A 16347-nucleotide genomic window follows, 5' to 3' on the forward strand; every position below is an offset into this window, starting at 1 on the left:
AGTGAATTTGGGGGAAGGCCACTGCTAGCTTGCTAGCTCTTCAGCCTGCACTATTTGGAATTTCACCACTCTGATAGTCCAGATGTGAGGTCTAATTTTTGCCTGAATATTAGATACTTTCAAAATCATTTCAACAGTTTAACTGAAAAGGATTTCACAGTAAATGTCACCGCTAAGTGGGAGAAGAGAGCCTGAGTTATTTTTTTCAACTTTTTCATGTGTGTCCCAGGACACTTTATAAACATTAGGATAAAATTTTTAAAAGTCACTCTGGCCCACTTTTTTAAAGGTAAAGGAATTTAGACACCCAACTCCCATTGATTTCAACAGGATCAGGTGCCCAAATACCTTTAAAAATCTGGGCCTTAGGAACTTAATTGCAAATCTTATTGCAAGTCAATGGGACTTGAGCTCATAAGGGTCAGATTTTCAAAGGTCTTTAGACACACGTCAAAGTGACTTTTAAAAATGGTATGGGGTAAAGTTTTCAGAAGTGCTTAACTGACTTAGAAGCCTAAGTCCCATTAACTTCCCAGGCGGTGTAGACTTCTAAGCCCCAAAATCACTTTTGAAAATGCAAGTTGGGCTCTTAATTAATTTAATGCTTCTGAAAATTTTACTTGGTGCTTTCATGGTGCTTCAAGAACCTGACATTAATGCCCATATCTTAGTTAATTTCTCCCCCCACGCCCCGTCATTTCTCCATATTCAGCTTCTTAATTTCCTATCTCTTCTTGCTTTTCTCATAGCATCATATCTTATTGTTTTATGTTTCATGTACAGAAAAAAATATGCAGCACTCAAACTTTATTCACATTCTCAATGTCAAAGAAACAAAACATTCCCAGCTGTGCTGTTGCTGAAGTAAGTTAAACTTGACTTTACATTCGTATCAGTTTATAAATACAAATGCAGACCCAACAAAGAAGATTGAAATGTATTGTACAGAGCAGTGGCAGTTTCCAGTATTAATTGTTTAGCCAGAAATCCCATTCAGCATGCTAACTAGTCAAAGAAAGTGTTTTCAAAAGGCTTGATCAGTTTGCAACATATCATAAAGCCATCTCTTTTGACTGAAGGGTTCTACCTACTATGATTGCCATGATGGTGGGGTTTTTCCCCTGGAGATGATTATGATTTTCTTGGAAGCACTGCCAGATTCTGAGTGCTGCATTATTGCTGTGCTAAGTTGTCAGCCAGCATTTTATGTTCTGGTATTCTGCTACTCAGTTTATGTTTTTGGGAAATTAGCCTTGATTCAAATTTAGCCTTCTAGCAGGGTCTTGTTTATTACAAAATTCTAAGCTTTGGGACACCAGTGGGTGTGGGGGATTCATTTTAGGTATAACTGCCTTCAGTCAGCTGTGCTTTCAAAGAGGGGCATTTTTTCCAACACCATTAAGGAATAAACTGTTAACCTGGAAACAAAAGGAAAGTTTTTCTTCTAACTGAAAGCATTCTTTTCTTCCCAGAAAGAGTTTGCATCTCTAAACCCTCAGACAAGAGCAAAATGCAGCTCTTGCTCACACCCATGCTGCCACATTCTAGTCAGGGAGGTTGCATAGGCACAAACAAGATCAGGATATGGTCTGACATGTTTAGAGGTGCATCTACATGTGTTCAAAGAGCTCAAACTGGAACAGTGGAGCCAAAGCCTCACACTGGTGACATTTAAGTGCAAATCTGGCTCCACTCTTGGCAGTTTGACCACATTTCTATAAGAAGGCGTTTTAACAGAACAGTGGATCTGCAGCCCCAAGTTTGGGAAAAAGGATCTGGATTTAAACTATGTAGCTCAGGTTTGGCCCTAATCTTGGTTCTTGGGTATAAAAAAAACAAGAGCTGATTTTCTTTGTATAAGCTTTAAGTGGGTTCTGGTATTTGTCACCAAAATTCCTAAATAGTTGGTTTTTTTTAAAAAAAAAGATCAACTAACACCAAATGAAAGGTTTGGCTATAAGAAACTGACTTCATGCTTTGGGCTCAGGTTCAGCCTTTTTCTTTGTACCATGGCACAAAGGAATTTCACTAAGTTATAACCAAAGGCAAGACCCAATTCTGTCATTAGCTAGACCCAGGCAACACCACTGGAATGTGGGCTACTATGTTTAAGTGAACATTTTGTTCAAGCTAAGTTTAATTTATAGGACAAGAGTGTATGCGGTACAATTTACATTTTAGGCCAGGAAGAGGAAAAGTTCTCACAAAGGACACACTTTTCAGACAATTGACAAAAGTCCCACAGATTATCATGTGAATGCAACATGTCTAGCCCTGGCTTCTCTTTGTCTTCTAGAAGTTAACATGTTAGAACACAAAGACTGCGTCATATGGGAAGTCCTTCCTTCTTAATATTAGTGTAGGAGACGTTTACTTCTCAACATCATACACCAATTACACTATTTAAAAGGTGTTCCAAGTTCTCATTTGTTTTTTCAGTTTAGTTGCTGGTCAAACAGGGAAAAGGCCAAGAGGTCTGGAGTTTTAACTCCTAGTTTATTTTGGAACATTGTCTTCTAGATACAAACAAAGGCTCTTTGGGGGCATTTGGACTGTATCCCTCCTCACCCATCAAATTGAAGAGGAATAAAATTCTATGGAATAAAATATATCAAAGTAGCAAGAGCATGAAAAACTGAATAGCCCTTTGTGCTTGCTTTCAGAATTTCAGGCATAGTAAACATAGGAATCTATATGTCCTCTGTCTCTTTGTGTGAATACAGTTCACTTAATTTCTCAAACTTTGGTCCCCACTCTTTCATGTCATCATACACAGTCTCTTCATCCAGTCCAGAGGAATCCAGGGAACTGAGACTGCTTGCTACTGAGCTCTCTCCCTCTGTGTAATATACCTGTAGGGAATCATGGGGCAAGGCCTGGGGCTGATGGTCAGTATCCCTAACAACATCTGACAGATAACGACCAAAGTCTTCATTGGTAAAGGAGGAGCTCCTTCTAGTTGCAGATGCTTTTAGCTGCTCCTTTGGGCTAGGTGTCACATTGCTGCTCAAGGGACAGTTCAACTCTGATAGTTTCCCTTTCTTCTTGTAGAGAGAAAGCGAATAGACTGGGCTAGTCTGAAATGACATCTGGAGTTCTGCCATGTTGTAAGCATCCTGGAGTGAGAAATCATCCCTGTTAAATGAACATTCACTGTAGCCCCCAACTTTTTAATGCTTTAATGGCCTAACCAACCATATTGTTGTCATAGAAAGAAAACATTCACAAATAGTCTTAGGGTTTGATCTGAACACCACACTAGAGCATGAAGACAATCCAGGGTGTACTTTATTGGCCCATTAATTTAATTGCAGTGCCTGGGGAGAGCTACAGGAATGCCAAAGACCACTTTACAGGTGTCAATGAGCAAATGAAGCTTTAATGCAGCTGTAACACAGACATTTAGGTTTACCTTCACTGTATTTGTTTTTTCAAAAAAAATGTATTATTTTCTATAGTATTGAGCAGGGTAACATCTTTATGGATGTGAACAAACCTTGTTGCTTTGCTTCAGATTTGTTTTTACTTCCTTCTTTCTTGCCACTTCTGCCAACAGTGCTGATTCATAGGCAGCCTGTTCAAACTGAAGTTTAATTTTCTCTTAGTAGCTAAAGAAAGATGATTAAACTACCTCCAGTTTTCTGATTCAGATTTGGCTGTTACTTGGCCTTTCATCAAACACTGCTGAACCCAGTCCCAAAGCCAGGAGTGAGAAGTGGATATGTAGCTTTCAAGGAAAGGTGTTACATTCATGGTTGGACGGTATGGGGCTGAACCCATGACTGAGCCACTTCCCACTTGGATTTCTGTTAAATTTATTTGGCCTGTGGAGCTAGTTAGCTCCCTTGGAAGTGGGAGGAATGTGTGAGTCAGGTGACTGGCAATAGGGTAAAGAATCTTTTGTTTCTAAAGCTGGCCATCATTTTAGTGGTTGAAATGCTATATGGTCTGACAGTTATTTGAAGTTTCAGTCCAGTTCCAAGGGCACAACTGTCTTCATCACTAAAACAACCAGTTCAATAGACACTAAGTGGTGGCAGTCTTGATGTGAGTTTCAGAAAATAGACAAAGCACAGATTATGTGGGTTATCGTTTCCCAGCCCAAGAGGTGGTCTTTCTAGGCACGTTGGCAGGCCCTGAAGGGAGTGATATGTTTGAAGTGCCTGTGCTATGCAGAACCTCTTATGTGGCTAAATAATAATTCTTTGAACGTCTCATGCGTTTTATCTAAAGCTAGAGAACATCTGTCAGAACTGTCAGTGTGTACATTCCAAAATATTACCTTTACATCAGTGAAATTGTGCTAAAAAAAAGATTATCCTAATCTTAGGGCTTGTACACACGAGCACTTATGTCAGTATAATTGATGACGCTCGGGGGTGTGAATAAGCCACCCCCTCGAGTGACATAAGTTACACAGACCTAAGTGCCGGTGTGGACATGGCTATGTCGGAGGGAAGGCTTCTCCCCTCACCATAGCGACTGCCTCTTGCGGAGGTGGTTTTATCATGCCAATGGGAGAGCTTACTTCCCATCAGCATAGAGTATCTTTGCCCGATGCGCTACAGCGGTGCAGCTGTATTGGTGCAGCTGTGCTACTGCAGTGCATCTCCTGTAGACTAGCTCTGAGTGTGACTATGCTACGTTTCAGTCGGGGAGAGACCATTGTAAAAAGTAAGAGCGCCTGCCCCTAAGAAATCCTGTGCTTGTGCCCACCAGGTCTGCAAGATTGGACTCTAAAACTTTAATGTAACACAGAATAGCTGCCTTATTTCCATTCCAGAGAAGTTGCTGTATTTTGATGATGGTTGATTTGATATCTGTGATATCATGTTGAGCATGTTCATGTTTCCCTTCAGAATGAAAGGTACTAAATAAGTGTAAACTATTAATAATTACTGTGTGACCCAATGGTGAATTTCTTACTCAGGCAAAACTCCCAAAATGGATAACTGCCATTTTTGGCCCTTCCAAAATTAGGTGGGAGTATGCCTGAGTAGAGTTAAGGATCAGGACTTCAATGAATTTGATCATATTAAAATCATGTTTTCATTGATTTTTGTGTTTCTTAATATAAAATGATAGATACAATTTCTTCTAATTATACATATCATTATCAGGCAATGTACAGTCCCAAAGATTATCCTTGCCCCTTGTTTCCCAGCCAGTGTTAACACAGCTCAACACCGAACAATGTTAAGTATTTTACCCAGCAGTGTATTTTTTTCTGTAAAATTCTTATTCCTCTAAGGCACATTCCTCACATTACAAATATAGAAACTCAACACGGATACCCATTTGTTTCTCCAGGTTTGCCCTCAAGCTAACAAATTCATATATGGTCTCTCTACTGTGCATACGCTCTTATGTTCATTTGTTAAGATAACATTGGACTGCACCCATTTAATTCCTATGAAGTTGTGAGGTGCTCAGGTTTGAAATTCTGCACCAAGAATTAGGCACCCAAAATCAGTGGCCATTTATGAAGATTTTGGCCAAGGTTTCCACGGTTTAAAAAAGCTGATTAATTTGGAAATGGCCTACAGTAAACAAGATCTCAGGGAGGCCAATGTTATTTTTTCTGTGTGCTTCCACACTTTAAGATCATCTTCGATTGGGGGTCATTTGGTTGTTTGGATTTTGCTGCTTTATGAAAAGAACATGCTTTAATTCTTCGAAGGGAAACTCCTGTAGACCTGTCATACAAACACTGTTTCCTCACTGTCTGAACCATGTGTGGCAAATGTAGCAGAGGAAATAATCGTATTAAAACTAACAGGATCTGTAAACTTAATTTCATATGCCACTTGCAAAATATCCCCCTCGGCATTTAAAATGCATTCACAGTAATTCATCAGAAATTTGAGGACATTTTACAAGTGAAAGATTATTTTTCAGCTGGTTCCCATAAATGTTCACTATAAATTTTAATGCATAAAAACTCTTTGCGTGCTTATTTATTTGGAAGTTTAATATTCAGATTTTAAAACTATGTTAAAGTTATGTTTTCTTTGTTCTGTAGCACTCATGGCATGCCAACCATAAGCTCAGAAATACTGTTTAAAATGAAGTGTTTTAAAACAGGCAATAGTCTCTTACTGTTTCTGACATAACAAACATTAATTGTTCAGCAAAATTACCTTTTTTTTTAAAAATTAACAAATCTGTAATAATCTGTTACATTTCTTCTGAATAGCAGTGTAAGCTAAAACTCCGGTAATCCATGTGCAGGACAAATAGAAATGTGAGAATAACCTGTTTGGTGTGGCGTGTTGTATATTAAAAGTACAACAACAGTTTTATACTCCGGTATTTGCTTCTCTTCCCAGGAGAGAGGGGAACAGAAAAGGCCCTGCTATTTTATTCCAAGAGCTAAAAAGCTTTAGCTAAAACAAGGATAGTACCAGCATCCCTTAATGAATAAAAATGGAGAGATTTTAAAGGTATAATAAATCATGTTCTAATAACACACAAAATGTGATAAGAAGTGTCATCAAAAGAGCTGGTCCATAAGGAAGATTTCATGTTGGAGATTTCAAAAATCTTATCGCTACAGCAGTAATTGCCACTGACAATGGGAGAGGCTCCAGAGCATGAAGCCAGAAAAGGATCAACCATAAATTCTTTAACTGCTAAACTCATCCTACAAGCATTTATAATCACTCACATAGATAATTCAGCTTTAAGGCAAATTAAACTTTTATAGACCTTTATGTATCCATTTGTAAAAAAAACCACATGCAACCTTACAAATAAGTTCATCGGTTGCTTGCGGTAATGTAACCAGCAGCACGGAGGCTAAGGGTAAAGCACAACTGACTCCCCTGTATTTCATTAGCATGGAGAACCACTAGCCCTCTTGTATCATATTCATTTAATGGAGTGATCCTTACTTGATCTTGCTCCCCACCCCCTTCTTCATTATAGTTGAGGATATTTTCTCTTATGTCCTCCAAGTCATCATGATAGGCAGAGACATGGTAAACTCCTCCATTCAAACCTTTGTGACTCTTCCAGCGAGTCCACAGGAAAGCACCACTGAACAGAACTGTGTACGCACATGGGAGTGAAGCAAAGAGTGATCATTCAGAAATGAAGCAGAGAATAACACATTTTTTTAAAAAATACTGCAGTCTGGTAAAGACAGTAACTATCACTGGATATTGCACTGCCAGACTGAAATCAGAACTGAAATGGGTAGAACGGCTTCAGTCTTCACACTAAGTGCCAGAGTCTGCTCTCACATCATTGTAAACCAGAAGTAACTTAATTGAAATCAGTGGCCCAGATCCTCAAAGGCATTTATTTAGATGCCTAACTCCCACTGATTTCAATCGAAGTTAGATGCCTAAGGACCTTCAAGGATTTGGGCCAAAGTAGGTACGTTGATTTAAAGCCAGTATAAAGAGAGAGGATTCAGGCCCTTTAAAAGCCAAGTCCATAAAATCATCTGCAGCTGTAGAGGTCAGCTCTCCTTTTGCTTTGAGCATTACTTCCATTAACGGTAAGTGTAGTTACAAGTGATATCAAAGGGAGAAGGAGAGGCCTTGAGGTTTTCCTTTATTTCAAAGTTAGTAACAACTGAAGAACTGAATAACATGCAGAAATGGTTATTTGAGACCAAAATATCTGTTTACCGTACTAACTTGGACAGACTGGATGCTTAACAGAAAATGCATACAAAGATGTTGCACAAAAACTGATGCAGATGAGTTCTGAGGAACAGATACAATTCTGTGAACAAGAACAGAAATGAAGCATAAGACAACATGAGACAAAGGGAAGAGATTGTGTATCACACACTTTATTAGAAAAAATAATTCAGGCACATTTTTATATGCCTTAACATCTGCAAATTTAAATAATTAGAAAAATTGTGTTTAGTCGCAATTTACATGCTGAAAACTGTAAAAATGTCTACTACATTGAAGATGTTTGTTAATGTTTGTAAATACAAACTTGTAGACAGTGTGTTACCATCTCCACTGTAAAACACACACAATAAAATCCTCTCTTAATGCCCAGTCCTGATCCCATTGAAGTTGATGGCAAAACTTCACAGCAATTTCAATAAGAACAGGATGGGGCCTTTACTGTAGAAAATTTAAAATGTACTTGCTGTGAGAATGAGCATTTTTATAAATTGGTCACAAGTTTTATTTTGAAATTTCTGTGTTTAAATTATCATTCTGCAGTTTACCAGAATGTGATATATGGATCTTACCACATGCAACAATCCTTTGCCAATTTTTTTAATGGAATCTTATTTTGAGATACTCAAGTATAACAAAAAAGAAAAGGAGGACTTGTGGCACCTTAGAGACTAACAAATTTATTTGAGCATAAGCTTTCGTGAGCTACAGCGCACTTCATCTAATGCATCCGATGAAGTGAGCTGTAGCTCACGAAAGCTTATGCTCAAATAAATTTGTTAGTCTCTATGGTGCCACAAGTACTCCTTTTCTTTTTTGCGAATACAGACTAATATGGCTGATACTCTGAAACCTGTTATCAAGTATAACAAAAATCTTATAAAAAACCAGCAACTTCTGATTTATTTACATTGTGATAACTTACAATTGACCAGATATTAAAAATAAACATGCTCCTAGCCTGGATCCAGATACCAAAGTCTGCTCTCAGTGGCAATTTATTTCTCATGTAGGGTGTCCTGATTTGATAGGGGTAGTCCCAATTTTAGGGTCTTTTTCTTATATAGGCTCCTATTACCCCCCACCCACTGTCCCGATTTTTTCACACTTACTGTCTGGTCCCCCTATTCTCATGGGCTGAAATAACTATTCCATGCCTAGCTGCATTTTAAATAATGACTTTCTCTTAGCAATCTTTTTTCTAGCTTTGACTGAATTTACATCTACCTCTACCTTCTGAACAGTTTCTTGGCAATGAAATGCCACAAAATCAGGAAATTGCAAGGGCTTTCCTCAGCTGAATCAATGCCAATTAACAATATAACTTTTGCGGACAGGGGGATGAAAAGTGACAGTGTTGGTGGATGGAATAGAGAGAAGGACAAAACAGTGAAGGCAGAGTCCAGTCTCCACAAGGAAGGAAATTCTTCACAGAAAGACAACATGATCAGTGTCCAACGAAGAATGGATAAATTAAATCACCAAAGGTAATATAAGATGTAGTTGCCATAACTACCTAAAAGTGCCAAAAAGCAAATGCAGATGGCGAACATGGAACTGAAACTCAAGCCTGCATCCTTGTGAAAGATTGCCAGTGTGATTTCACAGTAACGGCCAGTATAGCCATCAGGGCAGTGACATCGGAACTTGGTTGGAGACTGGGAGATACACGTGCCAAAATTACAGGGTTTTTTAGCACATACAGTATAGACACAGTGCCTGCCTGTGGCATTCTCTGTGATCAGGTGTCCCGGAGGGCAACTGGAAAGACAAAAGCAGAGTAAACCAACAAAAATCCTTGATAACAGTCAGCAGATATGAAAGAGAGCACTGAAAACCCTATACCAGCCTTGGGACACATGCTGTATATCTAAATTAGGCTGACCAGATAGCAAGTGTCAAAAATTGGGACAGGAGGTGGGGGGTAATAGGTGCCTATGTGAGAAAAAGACCCAAAAATCAGGACTGTCCCTATAAAATCAAGACATCTGGTCACCCTAATCTGAATACAGTCTTCTGAGTTGTTTTATGCCAAGGTAGCTCTGCTGTAGCTCCTACTCTTGCAGTGCTTACTCACACGAATAGTCTCAGTGAAGTCAGGGAAGGGGATAAAGAGTTCTTCTCTTCAGTGAAACAAAGACGAAAATAATGAGGCTCACTCCTCTAGACCCTTACTTGCATGAATGGACTTGGGGATGCCAGTAGTCCCACTGGCTCCAGTGAAACTACCTGCAAGAGCAAATGTTTGATCAAGTGCAGGATTTGCAGGTCTATCCAAGTGCCATAAAATGACGTTAACCTCTCCTGTGTTTTTCAGCTCAGTGAATCTCCAAGCCTCTAGAGATTTAAAGCATTTGTGACAAAAAACACCTCTACAATTCTCCTTATTAGAACAGTGCTAGTAGAGTAGTATACAAAGGTGTTGTCTTTACTGCAGAATTAACTCCAGTTGTAACTCAAGTGTCCCTAACTCAAGTCCCATCTACAGAAAAAAACCCATTACTTGAGAGTGGTGGTGCTTTTAACTTGAGTCAGCTGCCACATCAGGGGGTACAGGCTACAGCTCTAGTTAGCTAGCACAGCTCATCAACGGCTAACAATCACTGCTGTTTCGCAGCATGACTACATTCATTTGAGCTAGGAGAAAAGGAGGACTTGTGGCACCTTAGAGACTAACAAATTTATTTGAGCATAAGCTTTCATTGGCTACAGCTCACTTCATCGGATGCATTCAATGGAATATACAGTGGGGAGGTTGATATACATAAAGAACATGAAACAATGGGTGTTACCATACACACTGTAACCAGAGTGATCACTTAAGGTGAGCTATTACCAGCAGGAGAGCTGGGGGGAAAAAACCTTTTGTAGTGATAATCAAGGTGGGCCCATTTCCAGCAGTTGACAAGAACGTCTGAGGAATAGTGGAGGGTGTAGGGGGGGAAATAAACATGGGGAAATAGTTTTACTTTGTGTAATGACCCATCCACTCCCAGTCTCTATTCAAGCCTAAGTTAATTGTATCCAGTTTGCAAATTAATTCCAATTCAGCAATCTCTTGTTGGAGTCTGGTTTTGAAGTTTTTTGTTGAAATATTGCCACTTTTACATTTGGGGACAATGTATACCTTCAAATCAGCAGCACTGCTATGAGTACCCACAAGGCCCCACAGTATGCCAACATTTTTATGGCTGACTTAGAACAATGCTTCCTCAGCTCTCGTCCCCTAATGCCCCTACTCTACTTGCACTATATTGATGACATCTTCATCATCTGGACCCATGGAAAAGAAGCCCTTGAGGAATTCCACCATGATTTCAACAATTTCCATCCCACCATCAACCTCAGCCTGGACCAGTCCACACAAGAGATCCATTTCCTGGGCACTATGGAGCTAATAAGCGATGGTCACATAAACTCCACCCTATACCAGAAACCTACTGACCGCTATTCCTACCTACATTCATCCAGACCATACCATATGATCCATTGTCTACAGCCAAGCTCTACGATACAACCACATTTGCTCCAACCTCTCAGACAGAGACAAATACCTACAAGATCTCAATCAAGCATTCTTACAACTACAATACCCATCTGCTGAAGTGAAGAAACAGATTGACATAGCCAGAAGAGTACCCAGAAGTCACCTACTACAGGACAAGCCCAACAAAGAAACAGAACACCACTAGCCATCACCTTCAGCCCTCAACTAAAACCTCTCCAACGCATCATCAAGGATCTACAACCTATCCTGAAGGACGACCCATCACTCTCACAGATCTTGGGAGACAGGCCAGTCCTTGCTTACAGATAGCCCCCCAATGTGAAGCAAATACTCACCAGCAACATACATCACACAACAGAACCACTAACCCAGGAACCCATCCTTGCAACAAAGCCCGTTGCCAACTGTGTCCACATATCTATTCAGGGGACACCATCATAGGGTCTAATCACATCAGCCACACCATCAGAGGCTCGTTCACCTGCACATCTACCAATGTGATATGCCATCATGTGCCAGCAATGCCCCTCTGCCATGTACATTGGTCAAACTGGACAGTCTCTACGTAAAAGAATAAATGGACACAAATCAAACGTCAAGAATTATAACATTCAAAAACCAGTTGGAGAACACTTCAATCTCTCTGGTCACTCGATTACAGACCTAAAAGTGGCAATACTTCAACAAAAAAACTTCAAAACCAGACTCCAACGAGAGACTGCTGAATTGGAATTAATTTGCAAACTGGATACAATTAACTTAGGCTTGAATAGAGACTGGGAGTGGATGGGTCATTACACAAAGTAAAACTATTTCCCCATGTTTATCCCTCCCCATCTGTTCCTCAGATGTCAACTTGTCAACTTCTTGTCAACTGCTGGAAATGGCCCACCTTGATTATCACAACAAAAGATCCCTCCCCCCCACTCTCCTGCTGGTAATAGCTCACCTTAAGTGATCATTCTGGTTACGCCCATTAATTTTGTGTATGGTTACACCCATTGTTTCATGTTTTCTATGTATATCAATCTCCCCACTGTATTTTCCACTGAATGCATCCAATGAAATGAGCTGTAGCTCATGAAAGCTTATGATCAAATAAATTTGTTAGTCTCTAAGGTGCCACAAGTACTCCTTTTCTTTTTGAGAATACAGACTAATATGGCTGCTACTCTGAAATTTGAGCTAGGCTAACTCAAGAGGTGTTAACACGGTGGAGATAACTGGAGTTAATTTTGAAGTGAAGCCAGCCTTAGAATGAAGAATGAGCTGATGTTTCTATCTTAACCTTAATTTTTAGGAACACTCTGGCTCTTTGAAACTGCATCCAGCTGTACCTTGTCATATAGACTGTCAGCCTAAACACAAGTATTTTTATGTTTTCAGTTTTCTCCTGGTTATAAAATATACTTTTGAGCTAGGTTCAGATGTCTTGTTTGTTTTTTTCTTTGTTTTAAGGTATTAAATTTGTCAGGAGTTAACTCTGAATATGGATTAAGCCCCTTTAGGTTTTGCAGGAAAATATGTTCTGAAGGTGACTGACTATCTTGATTTGAAAAATAGGTTTTTGTGGTTTTTAAAAAGTCACTTCAAGCATTGTCACAATTTTGATTATCCCATAATAATGAATGTACATGGTAGCACTCCTGCTTGATCTTAGTATGACAAGATACAGCATTCACTATAGATCATATCCTCTGATTTATGCCTAACATTTTGTACTGTTTAAAGGGCATCTGACACACAAAAACAATGTTTATATCCAGGCTATCTTCAGAGCTGCTCATTTTAGAAATCTAGTAGCACAATCATTCCATATTACTTCCCAATATCAGTTTTCAGAAAGTGGGTCAAATTGTTCTGTATTTGCAATACTCCATGAGCAGCTTTAATAGAGCAGAAAGCCAAATGCTCAGCTGATGTTAATCTGTTTACCTTAATTGCAGTCAATGGAGATACACCATTTTATACCAGTTGAGGATCTAGTTGAAAGGGACTGTGCTCTGATTTACATCAGTAAACTCTGCTGAAGCTAATGAGGTTGCAGAGACATAAACAAGGGTAAAATTTGGCCCTGTATTTCAGTGTAGTTTTAACTGGATGATGCTATACAGAGGACTTTCTAGTGGCAAGATTCAACTTACATAGTTTTCAGCATCCAACCCTCCCACATTGCCGTGGCATTTTTTATGCTTTTGCTTCCCCCAGTTACCTGCATTCATGCATCATCCACAAGTCAATACAAATAAATGGCTGGCTACAGGGGTTGTTCCTACAAGCCTCTGAATAGCAGCCTTCTTTCACTCCTTGGGCACTTAATACTGACACCAGCTCCTTAGTGTGAGTATCCAGAGGCAGCCTGTAGTTATTAAATCTGACATCCTTCATACATCCTAAGGCAAAAAATAAAAGGGACTTGGGTTTTGAAAGCTATGCAGCAAGAAGAACTATTTGAAACAGCTGTCAGTACTATCAGACTGAGCATATGTTATATTTAGAGATGAGCCGAAGCCACAAAGTTATTTTCTAAAACTTTAGGGGAGTTTGATCCATCCCATTAAATATGGGCCAGATCCCAATATCTAAATTTTGGAGTTGCATCCCGATTATTATCCAGCTCCCTATCTGATTGAGTGAAAGACACTTGTGCCAGTTACCAATTCACCATTTTACTGTGATTTCTAAGGGGGGGTTCAAATCGCAAGAAGGAGAGAGAGTGTGCTCCTCCAGTGTTTACCTGTGAGATCATCTAGTCCAACCCCCTGCTCAAAGCACGACCAATCCCCAATTTTTGCCCCAGATCCCTAAACGGCCCCCTCAAAGATTGAACTCACAACCCTGAGTTTAGCAGGCCAATACTCCCTTCCAACCCTGATATTCTATGATTCTATGTGTCTCAGGGTGTGTGTGAAAAAGAACTATACTTTATTAAGGTTCTCTTTCATGCAAGAAAAAAAAGACCAATAATGACTGAGGAGGCTGGGGATGCACTACCAATAAAAAATTACAACACTGATTGCATTTTATAAACAGAATGTCGGACCCAGGTGCATATATGTCACACCAGGTTTTGGGACTCCCTCTCCTATGTTTCACCCACTAGAGCATCCCTTCTCTCCCCAGAGATGTTACTGTCTTGTCACAGGAGGATTAACTGAAGGCCAACCTCTGGTCATGAAGATGGCAGATGTGTGATACACAGACTATACATTTGTCTGTGCAGTATTGTACAGTGTAGTGGGGTATGTGAATTGTATGCCAATATTGAAGATACAGTACAATCCCACACCTGCATGGAGGATGAGTGGAAATATGAGGGCACAGTAAAGGTTATTTTGGTACCCATGGCTCTGTCTTTCTCTGCTTCCCCTTTTTGTAACCTTAACTTTGCATTTTCTGTTTTCCTGAGTTGTTTGCATTTTAATCTACAACATTATATTAAGACCTTTTCCAATCAGTTGTTGATACATATTTAAAACCTTAACTCTAGTTTAAGGAACATTTTAGTCTGTCCTAGTGGAAGTTCCAGTTGACTCCATTATAATCTTTCAGCTGGGAGACCTGAGTCTCAGTAATCCAAAATCCACATAGCCTATTGCTGTTTTCCTAGCAGCGTTTAAAGTTAAGAAGATCGGTTTTGCAATGTGCTGTGCAATGAATAGGGCCCTACCAAATTTATGGTCCATTTTGGTCAATTCAATGGTTACAGGATTTTAAAAATCATAAATTTCATTATTTCAGCTATTTAAATCCAAAAATTCATGGTATTGTAATTGTAGGAGTCCTGACACAAAAAGGAGTTTGGTGGGGAGGGGTTGCAGTACTGCTACCCTTACTTCTGCACTGCTGTTTGTGGCAGTGCTGCCTTTAGGCCTGAGCAGCTGGAGAGCAGCGACTGCTGGCCAGGAGCCCAGCTCTGAAGGCAGAGCCACCACCAGCAGCGGGTCTCCTGGTCTCCCTCGTAAAATCTGTCTAGTACAGGGTAAAAGCATACAAAAGACCAGATTTTACAGTGGGAAACCAGATTTCACGGTCCGTGACGCATTTTTCATGGCTGTGAATTTAGTAGGGCCCTAGCAATGAACACTACTTCTCACAAGAGGGTAATTCACCCAGCAGTGTAGGGGCAACAGATGCCCCAAATGTAGAGAACTGCTACGGTTCTGCTTTTTAGCATGGGCAGCTGCAAAATGGATGCACAGGGCAGATCCAGGCTTGCATATCTAATTCAGGAGGGAAATTTGCAGTATGACTGGAGAGTGTTGAAACCAGTGGATTTCCAATTATACACAGAACCTGTTGCCACAAACCTCTGGATAGGTTGTGTGCAGGAGTCACTGCCCTTGTTTTAGCCCAGTGGCTAAAGTATAAGCTGTAGATGGGGCTTTTCCTGTACCTTTCCCCTAGGTAAGGGGTGGATTTTGACTTTCTTGACAAATCCCCACAAAGTTGCCTTGCAAAAAATCCGTTTAACTCAGGCTTTGTGCCGAGAAAATGAACTTCACTTAATGTGCATACATCATACCAATAGGCCTTCTACATTCTTATGCCCCAGTTAAACCAAGAGTTCCTTACCTTGAAAACTTTGGTTCTGAATGACAGGGTAAGTATTTCCAAGGACCAACCTACTGGGATCAATCACAATCTCTTTGCATACTCCTGCTGCTCTCAGGATTTCTCTCTTCCCACCTCCTTCATAAAGGCGAAGGGTAAATTCGTTTTCAATTCTCTCCAGGGTGATATGATGCCACTCACCATTATCAATGTTGTAGGAGGGAAGGTTTACAGCATAGTCTCCATCGCCCAGGTTATATGAGACCATTAAGAATCCCTGAACAACCTTGTGGAAGAAAATCACAATCAGTCCTGTATTTGATCTGTCAGGTTACTTCAGCCAAACTTCTTTTAGCTAATGAACAATCTTGACAAAAATGTTTACTTAAACTTAGACAAAGACAACAGACTGGCTCAGGAGGTTAGGAATGTGATTCTGTCACATCTATGGTGCCAGTTCAGACCAACCCAGTTCAGCAGTGACCAACATGTTACCATTTCTGGCTGTTAGTTACCCTACGTGACATGAATTTGGCACTCTCAGTGCAGGGACCAACATCACAAAACTGCTTGTGGCATCTTTCCCGGCAGTGTCATCAAAGAATAGTGAAAAGAAAAGGAGTGAGTACTTGT

The 16347-nt window shown here is 40.0% G+C and overlaps 2 protein-coding genes across 2 annotated transcripts in view; one reads left to right on the forward strand and one right to left on the reverse strand.

Annotated features, from left to right (window-relative positions):
* DPY19L3 (dpy-19 like C-mannosyltransferase 3) overlaps window positions 1–9176 on the forward strand; it is a 66191-nt gene extending 57015 nt beyond the window's left edge. Inside the window, exon 19 of the mRNA XM_038367984.2 lies at window positions 8990–9176. Coding sequence (XP_038223912.1) covers window positions 8990–9004 — 15 coding nt within the window. The 3' untranslated portion in view covers window positions 9005–9176. The remainder of the gene's footprint in view (window positions 1–8989) is intronic.
* LOC119841045 (neural-cadherin-like) overlaps window positions 1858–16347 on the reverse strand; it is a 77898-nt gene continuing 63408 nt past the window's right edge. The window contains exons 28-32 of the mRNA XM_038367987.2: window positions 15736–16000; window positions 13373–13553; window positions 9169–9413; window positions 6894–7048; window positions 1858–3116 (exon numbers count right to left, since the gene is read on the reverse strand). Of these exons, the coding sequence (XP_038223915.1) occupies window positions 2691–3116; window positions 6894–7048; window positions 9169–9413; window positions 13373–13553; window positions 15736–16000 (1272 nt within the window). The 3' untranslated portion in view covers window positions 1858–2690. The remainder of the gene's footprint in view (window positions 3117–6893; window positions 7049–9168; window positions 9414–13372; window positions 13554–15735; window positions 16001–16347) is intronic.

This window comes from Dermochelys coriacea, chromosome 12, assembly GCF_009764565.3.
Source record: "Dermochelys coriacea isolate rDerCor1 chromosome 12, rDerCor1.pri.v4, whole genome shotgun sequence".
Lineage (NCBI taxonomy): Eukaryota > Metazoa > Chordata > Testudines > Dermochelyidae > Dermochelys > Dermochelys coriacea.